General features: G+C 37.0%; 1 protein-coding gene across 2 annotated transcripts in view; it reads right to left on the bottom strand.

The window, feature by feature from the left end:
- Positions 1-1842: 1842 nt before the first annotated feature.
- Positions 1843-18482, bottom strand: part of tafa3a (TAFA chemokine like family member 3a) — a 108319-nt gene continuing 91679 nt past the window's right edge. For both annotated transcript variants that reach the window (XM_051897019.1, XM_051897018.1), the window contains 3 exons: positions 9714-9863; positions 6741-6865; positions 1843-2586 (listed from right to left, as the gene is read on the bottom strand). In XM_051897019.1, the coding sequence (XP_051752979.1) occupies positions 2575-2586; positions 6741-6865; positions 9714-9863 (287 nt within the window). In that variant the 3' untranslated portion in view covers positions 1843-2574. The remainder of the gene's footprint in view (positions 2587-6740; positions 6866-9713; positions 9864-18482) is intronic.

Below are 18482 nucleotides of genomic sequence, written 5' to 3'. Positions count from 1 at the left end.
TGTGAATATTTCCTTTACACTAAAAATTACTTTTAAAAAAATGCCGTAATGAGTCGCAAAATTTAACAAAACATTTTGTAACTAAAAAAAAAAAATGCACAAAATGCAGCACATGAACTGATGAATCGTTCACAGACCAAATGAGCCAATTTACTAAAAAGAATCATACTTCTGAATGCTACATCTACAGAAAACACTTTTAGAATCATTTGATTACTGCCTCAGCTTAGCTGTAAAGCTAACATTTGAATGGAAAAAGTACTTTATTATTGTCACACTACTTAGTTTTTAGTGTTTAAAGAGATAAAAAATGAAAAATGAAAATTCTGTCATCATTTACTCACCCTCAAGTGTACACAAAGGAAGATATTTGGAAGAATGTTTGTAACCAAGCAGATCTCGCCCCCCATTGACTACCATAGTAGGAAAAAAAAAAAAAAAAAAAACTATAGCAGTCAATGGGGGGCGAGATCTGCTTGGTTACAAACATTCTTCCAAATATCCTCCTTTGTGTTCAGCAGAACAAAGACATTTATACAGGTTTGGAAAAACTTGAGGGTGAGTAAATGATGACAGAATTTTGATTTTTGGGTGAACTATCCCTTTAAGTAAAAGTTTCTAAAGTTGCTACTTTAATGGCTCGTTTTCACCAAACGACACAGTAAACAACAAAGGAGGACATACAGCAGATCTTGTTCTTGCTTCTCGGCATGTGGTTGTTTGTTTGCTGTGCGCCGACATTGTGTTGCAGCGTATTGTGTTTCAACTGAAAAAAAATGGTGCCTCTTGTGTTGTCAACCAATCATCGATCTGCAGTGAGTCTAGCTCCACCCTTTAGGTACCGGACTACTGTGCTAGGTACCCTAACGGAAGGGTCCCAAAAAATTGGTGCGGTACGGTTCAGTATTTTAGTACCATTCACAACTTTGACAATCGAAATGGAAATAATTGCGTATCATACTGTAATGTACCGTACCGCTCAGTGGAAACTAGACATTAGTTAATTACTCACAACACTGTTATGAATAAGTCGAACACCTACCGTGATTCAAGGGCAAGAAAGGTCTGTGAGTACTAAGTTTCAGAGGACAGTCAGACCCTTCGTCCTAATGCCACGCAGCACAATGTCCTGAAAACACATTCAAAGCACTCAAAACTGCCTCAACACACACACACACACACACACACACACACACACACACTCCTAACTGCTTTTATCTCCTAGTCTTGGCTAATGGCGCATTCTTTCATTTGAAAGCTTGCTCACTGTCTGCAATTAGCTAAACACATTAGTACATTAGTCCATCATTATGAACGCTCCAACATCTGAATGTTATGTTTATGACATGTTCGGGGCTAGCCTTTGTGCGACTTGCTTGTCAAAGTAAATGACATCTTGACTAACCTCGCAGTGCCACTCCTTGTTGTACTGTTGATACTGCTAATGGTAAATTAGCCAGACAAAATAGCTGGCAAATGGTATTATGCTCATAGCATTAGCCCTGCCCTATGCAAGTCAGTCTGAAGTGTTCTGTGACAGCTGCATAAGCGCTACGTGACTCACAGACTGAATGCTAATAAAGTGGTGTCTGCACATAAATCTGTATATCAAAGAAAGAGGCTACATGTCAATTTCAGTGTGAACATTAGCATAGTCATGTGACATCTTGATGCTCTTGAAGATTTTATCAAAGTTGGCGAACGCGTCGTGACAGATGGATAATGAAAGATGTCTGATTGTTTATTCTTTTTCTTCTGTTTGTGGGTGGATGTTACATTTAAATGCACTTTCTCTTTTATGATGGCAAAGTAATCATTCTTCAAAGTTAAAATTGGACAAGATTTCCCATAGAGATACTTTTATTTGAGATAATACTGACACTTTGACTCAATATTGGCCACCAAGGCTTTTAAAAACAAACAATAAATCTTTTTGCTATCTTCTTTTTCGCTGCTTCCGTAGACCACTTCAACTTTTCATCCATTATTAATACCTGTAATTCTTATCGTTATACTTGCCTCTTGCTCAAGTCCGTTTCAAAATGGAGCTGAGTGCCCTCAAAACCATACCCAAAAATCACACACCTCACATTGATCAAAACGTCTGCCCATAGTAGAAGAAAGAAAATATTGGCACCAAAGGATAGGGGACTGAATATTAGTGCCTCTGGAACATATGATTCAAGTAATAAGTGAAACTTTCAAGTCCACATTCGCTTCAAAAATGTAATCCACTGTTCCGAAATTGCAGAACTGTCTCTGAACTGGTCCACATCTTGATTTTTATGGAATATTTATTTTACATGGTGTATGATCTTGTCCAACACTGTTATAAAACAAAAACTGGGAGTTTGGCAGAGCGAAAATACTGTAGAAGAGGGAGGGGGGGGGGAGGAGGAAGAGAAAAACTCCATGTGTTTAAATGGTTCATTCCAAGTGACATTAGTATTCAGAGGTCCAACAACTTGATCCCAATAGTTGTGAAGTAGTTTGAAGTCTATGTATCTTCATTTCCATTGCTTTGATCAAAAAAAAAAAAAATGCTGCTAGTCCCAAATGTATATTGGTCCCAGACTATCGAGTGACCTGAAAAAGAGGAGTCCAAGTTATCATTTCATAAATGTCAGCATATGATTTCAGTAGGGCTGGACTGAATACAAATCAGTGTCAACCCAGAGATTTTGCAATACCATTTATACCAGAAGATACATTTGCAATAGATGCTATTTACACTAAGTGCAAATAGCATATTTTCTTAGCAATAGATACTATTTACACTAAGTGCAAATAGCTGTAGATGCTATTTACACTAGGTGAAAATAGCGATAGATTCTATTCACACCATGTAAAAGTATCAGTTCTTTGCAATAAGAGTAAATAGTAATTAGATGCTATCTATACTTTATATTGACAGATACTATTTGCACCCCAGTATTTTTGTACATTAACAGGATGCAATAATATCATAGAATGTAAATGAGTATATTTATTAAAATGATTAAATGGATGTTGCCTTTTTGGTAAAATAAAAACCCTTCACTTTCCCCTAACCCTACCCAACAAACACTTTTAACATTATTAAACACTCGTTCGCAGTTTATTTCCACTTTTAGAACATTATTTTCATTTTAATTAAAAATAAATGCAATCTCTGCAAAAGGCGGATTCGAACCCGCGTCGATCGCATTAAAAGCCAAGTCTACGCCACTGAAGACTTTGAAATCTGCGTGTCTTTTTAAAAACTTGAGTGGTGGGCGGAGCTAGTGTAAATAGCATTTGCCAAGAAGGGGCGCTATTTGCACTTAGTGTAAATAGACTTAGTGTAAATAGTGTAAATAGACACTTTGTGTATATATATATATATATTCCAACTAAAGATCTGACAATCAAATGCATTTAATGTTCTGCGTAATCCATATAAATATTACAACACAGTTTATATCATCATAACCAGGGTGCGAACTACGGGGGAGCTAGGGGGAGCTCAGCTCCCCTTAATAAGACATGGGCTCCCCTGAAAACATGATTTGTGAAATTATGGGGGGGTCTCAAAAAATATTTACAATGTGTTATTTTGATGTGCAATTTTAGTTTTGTGTAATGTGATCATCGTGGATTATTATGTGTAAAATTGTAAAAATATTCATTCATGCATGACGGTGATTTAAACCTAATTAACTTCAATAAAGATAACTATACATGCTATTCTTGTCATGAGCATCAAGGTGTGGGGGCGCTGCGGTGCAAATTCCACTCATGTTTAGTACATGTTAACTGGAACAGCAAAGGAAGCTGACCCCAGGCCTGTGTTAAGGTAAGGCATGTTATTCGCAATTATGTGTTGTGGCAGGGTTGTTATAGGTCTGCGTGACTCTTGATGTCTTAGGCCTAATTGAACAGAGGAATTATGGTATTCTTCTGTAGCCTGACGAGTAACTTTAACCGTTGTTCATGTGAACTCAAATGATGCTTGATGCTTGATGCTTGATGCTTGAAAAAGCCTGATGCTTTTTTATAGACTATATGTGGGTGGCTGTTTGTTGTTTCACCTATCAATTCGTGTCGATAAAGTATAATAGGGTAAATCCTGTAAAGTGATATAGTGCTTGCATAAGTACAGCAGTGTATACACTAGTAGCTGTTATATATCTTTGTATAAAGATATATACCCCCACCCATTCCCAAAAAAAAAATCAAGTGGGCTCCCCCAAAGTCCACGGTATAGTTTGAACACTGATCATAACATAACGACAACAATCACAGAGTGTTAACTAATTACCTCTGGAATATTAGAGGGCCTACAGCACTATAAAAATGGTAAATTCTTCTATTAGAATTAATCCTCTAAGGCATGAGGTGTTAGTGAGGGGACTGACACATGCTCACACAAGCACATTCTATTGTCACCTACAAGTGTCATTAACCACACCACCAGCATGAGGTCTGCGGTAGCGGCCTGAAATAGAGACACACTGAGGGACCGGAGCCGTTAGTTCCTCTGGATCTGAGAGGGTTTAGCATGCAAGTCTGGTCCTGTTCCAGCTCTGTAACACAAAAGCATGGCTCTGGGTTCAGAGGCCAGGGTAGGGCAGGTCTCTATAGTTGTGGATGAGGCCAGACTGGCAGGCTGCTAAGGGAAGCCCAGTGTAATCTACACCTTCAGGTCATTGCCAGCAGGCTGCCGGAGGACACATAGAGGAAGTGGAAGGTGTGCTGGCAGGTGTCTCCTTCACTTCCTGCCTCCCTCTCTGGTTCTGACATGAGATTTGGGGGACTCACTAGACTAGATTTCAGCTACTGAGAACTGTTCATATACAACATTTGTCATATTGCTCAATATTATATTGTTTTTTGGGATCATGAGTTGTTTTTGTTTGTTAGTTTGTTTGGGGTTTTTTTTTTAAAGAAGTCTTTTATGCTCACCAAAGCTGCTTTTATTTGATCAAGAATACAATAAAACAGTAATATTGTGAAATATATTTACAATTTAAAATAACTGTTTTGTATTTTAGTATACTTTCAAATATATTTTATTCCTGTGATGCAAAGCTGAATTTTCAGCATCATTACTCCAGTCTTCAGTGTCACATGATCCTTCAGAAATCAGTCTGATTTGCTGCTCAAGAAACATTTCTGATTATTATCAATGTTAAAAACAGTTGTGCTGCTTAATATTTTTTGTGGAAAATGTGATATGATGTGATTTTTTTTATGATGTGATTTTTTTCTGACCCCAAAACTACGGTAGTCTATGCAGAGCATCAAATGTCCAATTGAGCATAATTCAATCAATGGATCTGCTGAAAAGTTAAAGTAATGATCAGAGTGATCGGACCTCTGATAAACTGCACAGATTAAACAATCCCATCATGCCCTCATCATCTTCTTGTGGTTATACTGCATGTCCATGTGCATGGACGGTGGCCTGGAGGGCCCCAAAATCAAGCCCAGGTTTGAGAGAAGCTCCCAACACCTCAGAGGTCTGCCTGCTGTTGACGTGAGTGCAGTGGCATGAATTATTAACAGGGCTAAAGTAAAAAAAGGTCTGCCTCACGCAGGCCCCTCTGCCCCATGAATAATGGAGGACTCAACTCAAGCGCAGGCATTTGGTGAGTCAAACTTCTCAGCCTGATGGATGGCTACAAGCCCTGCGTGTCAACCGTACAAACACAGTGGCTCGCAAAACACACGGCGGCAAACATAAAAACAATAACTCGCATTAACCTGCGGAAGTGCATCATTGCCCTACTCTGACTTTCCTAAATGCAATGTCACATTGTTTTTCTTTTGTCTGGGAATTTTTTTTGCACATTAAAGGTTGTCTAGGGTCCCAGATTGTGTTTTATTTAAAGTCAGTGTCAAATGCAAGAACCACTAACAAGCTGAAAGCATGACAGTCGAGGAAAGAAGAAAACTAGTGCATTCTGTGGAAGAACGAAGTGATGACTAAAGGCCCGTTCACACCAAGGATGATAACTATAACAATAATGATAAAGATATAGTTCTAAAAATCGTTCTAAATCTACTGACGCTAATATAGTTATCGTTCTTGGTGTGAACGGGCCTTAGTTAGCAAAAGGCTTTTTTCTTTTAAATCAATCAACAGTAAAATCAGATTATATCACTCAAATGATCAGCATATTAATTATAATTTCCTGATATTATAACAATTATCAGGATAAAAAAAAAAATATTAAAAAATAGTTTGAAAAAAGTTTAGAAAAGTGGGGTAAATCTTTTCTTTTAAATAAATCGACAGTAAAATCAGATGATATTTGACCAATTCAAAATGCTAATTATATTAATTATAATTTACTGATATTATAATAAATCACCAGGATAAACATTTTTTGATTTAAAAACAGATAAAAATTATTTAGTTAAATAATGTTCATTTAAATTCAGAAATGTTGGGTATATCTTTTTCGATATTATATATACATGTGTGTGTGTGTTCTTGTATACATGGTTTATGAGGACACAAATGTGTATAATAACATGGGTATTACAAAGTAAACACTTCCTGTGTCCTCCTAAACTAAACAGCTTAAAAAACATACTAAAAAGTGTTTTTTTAATTTCCAAAAATGCAGACAGTTTTCTGTGATGGGTTTGTTTAGGGGTAGAAATGTTTATATATATATATATATATATATATATATACATATAAATATTTCTTAAGCTGGTTTTTATATTATTATGATGGCTATAGGACTGTAATTGGATGGGCTCCCTCTCACCTTGGTCGTCTTGACTTTGTTTCCCGTGCTGCAGCTCCAACCTTTTAGATCCGGCAACACCTTACACTCCTCGCCCTCCATACACGGCTGCATCTGACACCACCACTTCTGTGCTACTATAGAAGCTGCGCAGAGAGAAAGACAGGAAGAAGAGAGAATCTCAACACTCCGCTCACTCTGTGGGAACTGGCAAAAACGGGAAAGAAACATCCCCAAATCACCATGTATCCAATATTTTGAAGGATGAATCAATGAAGATTGAGAGGAGGAGAAAACCTCAGAAGATCTCGCTCACGTTCACTGTCAAAAGAAATGAAACTACCTCGTTCTATCTCTTTCTCTCAAAAACAATGAGGCTAGTTAAGGAGGAGGTCTTTGATTCAAAGCTGACGGTTTGAATCCATCAATTCAGTGGGCTTGACGCTCACTGTATGTCTTTCGAGAAAAAGTTCAACCTTCATGTCAAGATGACAAGGGTTGCAGTTGGGGAAGCTGGCATGATGTTGAGGGTTAAGAGGAATTGAGAAGTAGAGGGGAGACACTGTCAAGATTTAGGCCTCAATTTTTAATTCAGAGCAGAGAGGAAGATAATTTAAGGGGCTGTTAAAACAAAAGTTTTGTGACTAAGTCTATGTCTATTATAGCTTTCAATCTAGCAATATGATAAAATCAAACATTTATCTAATAAGTCTTGTGGTGAAACTTTTACCACATTTTTTTTTTTTAGGAAAACAGACCACAAATAGTCATGACCTTTTATGTAGAGATGTATGCAAATTTTGTGTCCAGTAAATAACACCAGCAACAGACTAACAATAACAAGAGGCAGATCAATTAAAAGGCTACCGGAGATTCTAAAAACAAGCCCTTTAATATCTTTCAACATGAAAAATGTGATTGTCAAACAATGTGATGGTCAAAATTTGAACATTCCTAAAAAACCAAAATAATAGTTGAATAACTGATATTCTTACACTATGTGAAAGAAATCCCACATTAATTTATGATTTTTATAGTATAACAATAAGCGCAGTGAATATAACATAACTATAATTAACATGGTTAATTGTATATTTCAATAGCAAATTCTATTTTTTGCAGCTTTCTACAGGCACTTCTTTGAAAATGGACGGTGTCCGAAAACCTGAGACCACTAGTGAAATTTTCTATATTCTTTCATTACAAATTACATTATAATCAGAATAAAGAAACGAGTCAAAAAGATGAAAAAAAAAAAAAAAAAAAACAAAAAAAAATCCTGATTTCCAACGTGGTCTCAGTTTTTTTAAAACCGACAGTATGTAGACAATCTACAGCATAAAAATAGTGTAGAGAGGTCAAGTGTCTTTCAGTCTTAAGTGTAGTGGCTTTTGTCTTCGTACAGCAGGTAGAATCATGCGCTGTGGTCTCGGTGCTCAGCAGGGGGTGGCAGTGCCTGTCAGATGCATTAGAGGGCAGAAAAGAAGATCAAGATCGATTGACCTGTCCAGTGAGGGGGGCCGATGACATGTTATTAGACAAGCAGCCCACGCTGCACTCGAGCGAACAGCAGGATGACGGTGTCACACTCAAACGGACTCTGAAGTGACAGCCCAGAGAGATGAGACTGAGATAAAGAGGGGCGGCTAGACTTTAAAAAAAGACAGCCAACTTTAAATTGACAGTTTAATTTAGGAGCATTAATTCTTAAAAAAATAGAACAGGCAAAAGACAGACAAAAGCAGCTAAAAACAGTCTAGCTATTTTCTACTGTGTTCTTTTGTAAATTATACCATGATATTACCATGTTTTTTAGACATGGAACATGATAGTAGTACGGTCATCTTTTCATGTATATAGTACACACACACAGACACACACACACACAAACACACACACATATATATATATATATATATATATATATCATTTCAGAAGTCCAATTTGAGTGAAAAGTAGAATGTTTATACAAAGTTCAAATGGTCAATCTCACAAATTTGCTTCATTAGTGACCTAGAAATACTTGTTCTTTCTTTTACATCATAACTTAGCTGTTGTATTTCTTTTTAAAAAAACCTGTTAAAATTGTCATGTTAAAATTATGTTAAAGGGGTCCTTGATTATGATTTTTTTTTTTGTACTTTTTTTTTTTTACAACATCTGCAAAGTTACGATGCTCAAGTTCAATGCAAAGGGAGATATTTTCCTTTACAGAAATCGCTTTTCAAGGACTACAAGAGCTTCTTCCTGGGTTGGTGACATCACAAACCCCAAAATTTACATAAACCCTGCTCCCAGGAACATGCAACAAAGGGGGTGAGGCCATGTTGGGCTGCTTTAGAGAAGAGGAAGAGTTGTTGTAGTAGAGTGTTGCTACCATGCCGTCATTTTACACCAGACTCCTTCACAAACGAGGGTCAATTCAACGCTAGATTTGCACAAAAGATTAACATGACGGAACATGCTAGTCGATGAGTTGAATCAACTCCACAGCAACTACATAAATTTATCCACTAACCATTAAGAATCGTCCAGTTGCATTCTAAAAGTTGTAACTTCTCCATCAGTGTCCGACTCCGGTTTGAACAATGTAAGGCTGAACACCGTTACTGACAATCGTCTTTTTGGCTGTGTGAGATTCTCCAGCTTTGTTGTTGTTGAGCAACTGAAGCATGAGCTGGTAAAGCTCCGCCCTCTTCTGGAAAGGGGGCCGGGAGCAGCAGCTCATTTGCATTTAAAGGGACACAAACAAAAATGGCAGGTTTTTGCTCACACCCAAATAGGGGCGAATTTGACAAGCTTTAATAAATGATCTGTGGGGAATTTTGAGCTGAAACTTCACAGACACATTCTTATATTACATCTTGTAAAAGGGGCATAATAGGTCCCCTTTAATTTTATATAACATATATATATATATAAAGCTTAATAAAATTAAACAGCAGACACACACACAAACACAAATACACACACAACAAATAAAAACACTCTTACCATCCACACAGGAAGGAGCTGCTCTTGTTGTCCCAGCAACTTGCCCAGGGAAGCAAGAACACTTGACAGTTTGGGAGCGCTCCTCGATTTTGTTCTTGTTACAGCAGCGGTGGGCTGCAATGACCTCACAGGTTCCCGCTTTGACGTGCACTGAGGAAAAACAACAAGGACACAGAGTCTATTAAAATCAACCAGCTGTTTCAAACTCCCCTTGCCGACAAAGGAAACGATGAGGCACTAATGCATATTCTGTTGCTGGCGGTGGCTGCAATAGAAATGAATTTGACGTGGAGGCAGTGTACATTTTAATAAATGCTAATGCAAGCAGTTTGATTTGTCTCAGGTCAGAATTCAGAAGAAAATCAGAAGTCTCTATGATCAACAGGTTGGGATTTAAGATTCACTTTAATAATTACAAATAAAATGATTAATTGATAATCATAGACCTTCAAGCATCTTTCAAGGTTCTTTCAGGCAATTGATTTATTTCTTTTTTTGTTTTGTTTATCCTTCACCTATGACTGAACAACAGCGAGGAGGAGCATTACTTAGCATATAGAAGTGTGTACTCACACATCATTCTGAAGCTCTAAATTGAGGAGTTAAAAAAAGAAAAGAGAATAAAAACATTTTGAAAGTTTTAGTGTACCTTTCAAATCAGCCTTAATTGCATTGGTAAAGATTTTCAATTTAAGACTTGAGTTAAAAATTGATTGAAAAAGGGGCCTCCATTTTCCCATTAGCTGGCCAATCTCAAAATCTCATCAACAACATTAAAAACATTTTGCCTCCAATCAATAAAGAGCCTTTAACGTGCGCACAAAAGAGTCTGTCGAGCGGCAGGCCGATTGTGGGCTTGGAAAAGAAAAACAGAGATTTACCGATGCAAACGCTGGCGGGTGAAGGGCTGAACCCCCTTTGTGTGATTATCTCTCAGCCCAAACACACTGCAGGGCCAAAGTTAATTTCAAAAAGTTTGAGCAGATGCAAATTGAATATTCAATGGTGGAGTTTGTTCCAACAGCTTATAGAAAATGATTGCTTTGATTCATTCAATGTGCATTACCGCCTTTATTTGTGTATCTTCAAACCTCATAGTGCTTGTAAAAATCTACAAGAAAAACAAACTGGGCTGGGTTACTCCACAAGCTGGAGTTTTAAGGGAAATTTTAAATACTTTTTGAATTTTTTGAGTTACTTCAGCTTAACTGGTTTTCATGTCTGAACGCGGGCTCAGTATTGAGCCAATTCTGAGCCGCCGTTCGGACGTAAACACTGAAGCTCTGCAACGAAAATAGCTTAGCAGTATGACAGGGGACAGACGAATTTGTTGAATGAAGTCATTATTTTTGTTTTGTTTTTGCGCACAAAAAGTATTCTCGTCGCTCCATAATATTAAGGTTGAGCCACTGTAGTTACGTCGATGGTTTTAAGTACCTTTCTGGACCTCAAAAGGTGCAATGTCGTTGCTGCCTATGTGTGGATCAGATACCCTCGGATTTCATCAAAAAAATCTTAATTTGTGTTCCGAAGACAAACAAAGGTCTTACGGGTTTGGGACGACATGAGGGTGAGTAATTAATGACAGAAATTTCATTTTTGGGTGAACTAACCCTTTAAATATGGATATTTTTCTTACACAAACGCTTCGCTTCACTTCAGAAGGCCTTTATTAACCCCCCGGGGCCGTGTGGATATCTTTTATGATGGATGGATGGACTTTTTTGGGCTTCAAAATCTCATCCTCTATTCACTGCCATTATAAAGCTTGGAAGAGCCAGGATATTATTTAACATAACTCTGACTGTATTCGTCTGAAAGTCATCATACACACCTAGGATGGGGTGAGGGTGAGTAAATCATGGGGTAATTTTCATTTTTGGGTGAACGTTCTTAAAATAAAGAAATAAAATCAATAAAATTAAGAATTTTAAATTCTTAAAAAAAAAAAAAAAATCTGCTCTTAAAACCTGAGGAAATAATGGGTACAGCAAGGTTTGTTTGTTTGTATGTTTGTTTTTAAACTAGCAGCATAAAATGACGTTTTCTCCATCAGCCCTCTTAAAATGAGTTGTGGAAGAGCATGGCACCAGCAACACCAATGCAATGGGTGCAATCCAGAGCACACATATCTTGAGTGAACCGTAAGGCACTTTGGTTAAAATGTTCTTCCAAATGAATAAATGTAAACAATATTATTTATGCGCTCAAGAGCTTCTGTGAAAACTCTTTTCATTTTGGCAGTGAAAGATTAACAGTTTCTATGTTTGGCACTGATCAAAATGTGTTCCTTAACTCGAGGTCACACTGAAATTGAATCAAATTTGCAAAACAAAGAAAGTGTCATGTTCCTGGAACAGAATGTTTTTGGCACAGCCACAGAGATCAGCACAGACACAGGAGCACCTGATCCCGGATCAGCCCTCAGCCTGCTGTGGGAAACCTTTCTCAGAATAGCTGCCTTCCTTACACTGCAGGAATAGGTTGGCGGGGCCTGGAGAAACAGTGCAAAGTACTGATTAAACCACAACCCTTTCACCAAGGTCATAAACAAGCCAACCAAATCTATAGGCAGTATGTGTGTGTACGTGAGCAATCGGCTCCTGTGAAGATTAAGTGGCCAGTGTTCAGCAAGGTGCCTGAGGACCAACAAAGAGAATTAAACAGTTACTTCTTGGCTCTGTATACTCGACTGATGTGAGACCTTTTCTAAGAAGGTGTCGTGTCTTTCTCTGGACATCTGCGCAAAATTTCCATGGACTTGCAATAGCTGCGATCGATATGTTTCACTTAAGGTGTGCAGGCTGGTCGTCTGGCAGAGTCAAGGAACGTCTGCCTCAGCAGCAGGAGGGGGCACGATCGGGGCGCTAACAGTAATGGGAGCTGGCACGGCTCTGATTTCAATGCCACAAATCACATCCATTGATCCCACATTGACAAGCACTGAGGAAGGTGAGGAATGGATAAACAAGAAAGATGATAAACGCATCAAAACTAGTTTATGTTATTTGACAAAAGCCAAAATAAATGAGAAGCTATATTTTAAATGAGAAGCTTATTATACATTTATTTGATCAAAAATACAGTAAAAACAGTAAGATTGTGAGTTATTTAATTAATTAGTTATGGGAAAAAATAATGGGTTAAAATTATTAATGCATTTAACGCACAAGCCCCGCCCCAGACCTACGTAGTTCATCTTACATTTCATACAGTTGACTGGTGACGAACATGATGCAACAACTCATTGCATGGTGGAGCCTTTATAGACTGCAGTAGAATGACCCTAAAATTCAGGATATTAGGGCAAAAATGCCCCTTTATAAGTTGTCGTCTCATATTTATATCATGATATAGTTAAGCAATACCCCACGAGTAACGAGCACAATATCACACGAGTGCTGTTTTTGTCCCGAATAGCACAAGTGCAAATGCAACAATTCAATAAATAAGTTAATATTGTGTTACATTTTAGACACAATATTGTCTGCTTTTGCTCAATTTTGTCAACGAAAATATTACCTAAAAAAACCCATTACAAAGCCAGAGCAGAACTGTTGTGCATCTCCGAGCAACACACAGTGGTGTTTCATTTCTGAATGAATCTGCATTTTGAGCAAACCAAAAATTCAATAGCCCATGTACTTCATTCCTGAATGAATCAGTTGTTTGAATGAATCAAATTAATGATTGACTTAATGACTTACTCGTTTAGTCATTTACCACCACCTACCGGCAGTTTTAGTTTCTTATTTTTAGGGTATCATTTCAATAAAAAAAAATATTTCCATATTAATAAAAAGGTATAGTTCACCCAAAAATGTAAATTCTGTCATCATTTACTCACCCTCATGGGCTGTTGAAGCCTAAAAGTTTGTGTGTAATAAACTCTATGTTGAATAAAATAAAAAATAAAATAAAAAAATAAAAAATATATATTTCTTTTTAAAGCTACTTTTTGTAATGTCTATTTGATGCTTTTCTCATTTAACACAATAATGACTTTAAGTTATCTTTTGGGGGTAATTTCTTTCCAAATTTGATGTGCGATTAATTTGCGTTTAATTAGATTAATCACCACATCATGTAACTAATTAGATTAAAAAAAAAAAATAATCGTTTGACAGCCCTAGTTTAAAATGTAAATAATGCAGCCATTACTCCAATCTTCAGTATCACATGATCCTTCAGAAATCATTCTTATATGCTGATTTGGTGCTTAAAAAAACATTTCTTAATATTATCTGTGTTGCTGATATACTTTTTTTTTCAGGATTCTTTGATGACTCAATCGAACAGGATTTATCTGAAATAGAAATGTACTGTAATGTCTTTACTGTCACTTTTGATCAATTTAATGATTCACTGCTGAAAAAAATCTTACTGACCCGAAACTTTTGAACTGTAGTATTTCAAATAGAGATGCACCGATAGTACATTTCTCTGCCGATATCGATATTCAGAATGATACTGATCGATGCCGATACCGATAATTTGGTTTTTCTTGAGGAAAAAAAAATTCTTTCCCAAATAATGTTGCAAACTACAGGGAACCCTCTCATTTGGTTACAATTAATAACAGAGGTATTATATTCAGCTGCTGTTTATTTTCAGATATAATACTTACACTGAAGTAAAAACGGAAATGTTTGTATAAAACTTAGTATCACATAAGGTAGTTTTCATAAGTACTTTGTTGTCTTCATGGCAAATTTACACAAACATATAATTAACAGTAAATAAGCTCCTCTCTATTTTATATATATAGATAGCTAAGGAACTGTGAACATTGGAAAACATTCCTGAGGTAAATGTGACATGATGTGACATATTGTTCACAAGCTGTTTTATTGACGCCTTTCCACGGTTGAAACACAAATAAAGTGATTACATGAGACATGATACATTCTGGTAAGTTGTACTATATCTTTAAACATACCTTTGATGTTTATGCATGTTTTTTGAGACATAACTTGTATTGAAGAGGAAGAAAAGACTTGCGCTCCGCGCTGCCGCCTAAATTGAGGCATTACAGCGATCTGACATGTCACATTTAATAGCGTCAAAACGCCATGTATTGTTTGAATTTCATGAGAAAATGGACAGAATTTAAAAACTGAAACTTCAATTCTGATCATAAGTAATGAAGCACAAAGCTTTTTGCGATTATTGGATGGGAGGCACTACAAATAATATTTGATGTAGCAAAAAAAACACAGCAGATCTGGCAACCCTGGCTTGAACTACGGGTGATTCATAGGGTCAAAAAGAGCCTGCTTTAACGTCACTATTTTTAAACTGTTAATGCGTTAAAATTCAAAACAAGAGTGATTTTCTTCACACACAGTATGTATGAGTTGCAGTCTGAACACGTTTTTCCGTACCCTTTTGATTGAAAGGATATAATTGGCCCTGATCATCTGCAGTTTTTAAACAATCGGCCGATGGCCAATAGTGATAATAATAGCTTTTATCGGTCGATACCGATTGTTGGCCGATACATCGGTGCATCTCTAATTTCAAACCTAATAACTTCCTGTCTTATGACTTATAAATTTGTATTATCTCATGCAATGATGCTTATAATATTTTATGTGTGACTGAAGTGTCCGGATACTTAATTTACAAATATAGAATACCTTTCCAAATACAATAGTTTATATAAAAAAATAAAAACATGGTTTTTCCATTCGCCCAAAAAGTCTCTAAAGCAATGACAAACATATGGTTATTTCACAGGATTTGCAAATGTTGCTGGCACTTGTCAGATGTGGTTAGGATCTAAGAGTCTCCATGCAGTTTCTCATTAATGCGAGTTGAAGGGTAAAATCATCTAACATTGGGATGTGTGACATTCTCCACAAGGGTAAAGGCCATTTTAAAAATAAAACAGAACAGATTGCTGCCTCAGATGCAAGTATGAGCATTAAGCAGGCATTTTTTCCCCTTATGCCTTACTTTTGTGCTTTTCCAGTCCGTCATTGATGAGCTTTTTTGGAGCCGAGCGGCTCTTTTTCCACAAATAGTCAGTGAACATATTGACAAATAACAAAAAAGGAGAGAAAATACATAAAATGTTCCTGCTAAGCTCCTATTGAATTAGCATAACACAGCCACCCTCTGCTTTGGTGCAAGAGAGAGAGATGACAGACTTTGTTCACACAAAATTGCTATTCAAAGGTTGTTTTTCCACCTAGAAACACTGTGACGGAGACGCTGGATGAAAATATGAGAGCAAGGTGCTTAACCGTTAAAGCAAACGCTGACAAAATATATCCATATACCTCAGATGAATGTAGTAAACAAATGATTAAACCGTCATTAGCTGAGGACACATCAAAACAGCTATTATGTTGCCATGCTAAACAAAAGGATAAAGGGATGTCCTTAAAGGTACAATCTGCTTTCGTTTCATGTGACAGGCAACAATTACCCATGAGCAATAACAAAGCCTCTTCATATCTGTTAACTCCTCTTATATGTTTGAAACACAAAGCTCTGTTTGCAGCCTCAAAGCTAATAACTACAGGGACAGTTTGTTTAACCTAGAGCAAAAACAAATCATTGCAGACCACATTGGATTTTGTATCACACTATATACTGGCCCAAAAAATACACTTAAATCTCATGTAAAAATGTATAAATGTCATCGCACTATATAATTGTATATAAACTAGGCAAACGCAGATTTCTCATAAAATCAAACTTCTTGCTAATGCAATGATATTCAGTCAAGTGCCCCATTGTGCTATTTTAAAGGTTCCTAATTTAGTTTTGGAGGTGTCTTGTAATAAGTTTACATGCATCCAAGATTGAAAAACACTTTAATTTTCTCATAATATGCACTGCAGCATCAACTCTCTGTCCTCACAGTGTTTAAAATGGTGCGATAAAGGATTCAGTCTCTCTAAACCCCTCCTTTCCAAGAGCCTATTCTGCTCTGATTGGTCAGATGGCCAGTCTATTGTGACTGGTCTACTGCTTACAGCACATGTCGGAAACGAAACGGCCATCAACATATCTGAATTTCAGCTCCAGATCTTCCTCAGCACTTGATACACAGTGATACGAACAGTAACAATGGTGTCGGTTTTACCGTATCAATTCGAGCTTGTGTCCTCATCCTTTGGAATTTCATGCAAAGAGGATTTGCTTTCGCATTGCAGAAAACTATAACTGAGTTATAAAACTAAAACTAAAATTTTTTCTCAGAATTACGCGATATAAAGTCGCAATTGCAAGTTATAAAGTCAGAATTGCAAGATATAAACTCAAAATTCTGACTTTTTTCTCTGAATTGAGTTTGTATCTCACAATTCTGACTTTAAAACTCACAACTGCGAGTTTATGTCACACAGTTCTGAAATAACTCGCAATTCTGACTTTATAGCTCGCAATTGTGTTTATAACTCCCAATTGTGAGTATATCTTGCAATTCTGACTTTATAACTCACAATTGCGAGTTTATATCACACAATTCTGAGAAAAAAAGTCAGAATTTAGAGATTTAAACTCGCAATTGCGAGAAAAAAGTCAGACTTGTGAGATAAAAAGTCGCAATTACCTTTTTTATTTTTTATTTAGTGGCAGAAACAAGCTTCCATAGACAGCTTCTTCTCGACATGTCGGCAACACAAACCAAATTCTTCCAGGCCTCAACTACAACTACAGTGTTTGAGGTTGGGCCAAAGTAGATGTTGTTTGTGGGCAGCCAATGTAGAACAGTCTGGCATTATGCACATTTGTTACAAACCTACATAGATTTGTGCAGAAAGTAAGACTGGAATTACTGACAGCTTGTTTCAGGCAGAACTGTTTCTTTCTTTTGGAAGACAATATCTCTGACAAAAACTAAAATTTTGCAGACCTTTTCTATTCACAAACAGCTATATTACACACTACACCACTGGCCTGACACATGCCTAATGCAACATGCTTAAAAACATTCATTAAAGTATTCACAAAGTCACCAGGTTCATCCTGGAACCAAACACACATTCATCGCTAAACTCTCTGTAGTCTTTTCATCCCAAGGCACTTGACAGACAATATCAGCCTCACCGGTTCAATGGAGCAGAGATGGTGTGTGTTGTATGATGTAAGGAGTCTGATATGTTCAAGATGTACTGACTCTTCATGGCAGTAAAGAACCATCTGTTCCTCCATCAATGTTCTATGCTCAATGAAGAAGGAAGGGTAATATTGATTTAGTCATCCGAGAGTTAAATAACATCATGAAGTATTCATTAATGGTGCACTGACCAGAGCACACTGGCACATCCACAGAACACCTTCCTTAAAAAAAGGCACTTTTCACACGTGCACTGTGCTTAGTACTAAAAAATCAGTGCTGCACGACAATAATAAAAAAATCAAAAGTATAGGTACACAAATGCACTATTGATACAATTACACAATAATAAAAAACAATATCCATTATTATTAATATTATTAAAATGAATACTGCCTTCTTTAAAAATACACCATATATTACACCAGAAATCAAATTTTAAGGACTACAACAAACGGCTGGTAGGGACTACAACGAGCAAACTCCAGCTTAAACAATGCAAGGCTGAACACCGTTACTGACAATCGTCGTTTTGGCTGCGTGAGATTCTCCAGCTTTGTTGTTGTTAAGCAACCGAAGCGCGAACTGTTAGAGCTCCGCCCTCTTCTGGAAAGGGGGCCGGGAGCAGCAGCTCATTTGCATTTAAAGGGACTCATGATTGAGCGGAGCGCACTGACATAGAGAGCACTCACATGCTC

Source organism: Ctenopharyngodon idella, chromosome 6, assembly GCF_019924925.1.
Source record: "Ctenopharyngodon idella isolate HZGC_01 chromosome 6, HZGC01, whole genome shotgun sequence".
NCBI classification, from domain to species: domain Eukaryota; kingdom Metazoa; phylum Chordata; class Actinopteri; order Cypriniformes; family Xenocyprididae; genus Ctenopharyngodon; species Ctenopharyngodon idella.
The sequence above is the reverse complement of the archived record's forward strand: the minus strand, read 5'-3'. Positions and strand labels throughout refer to the sequence as shown.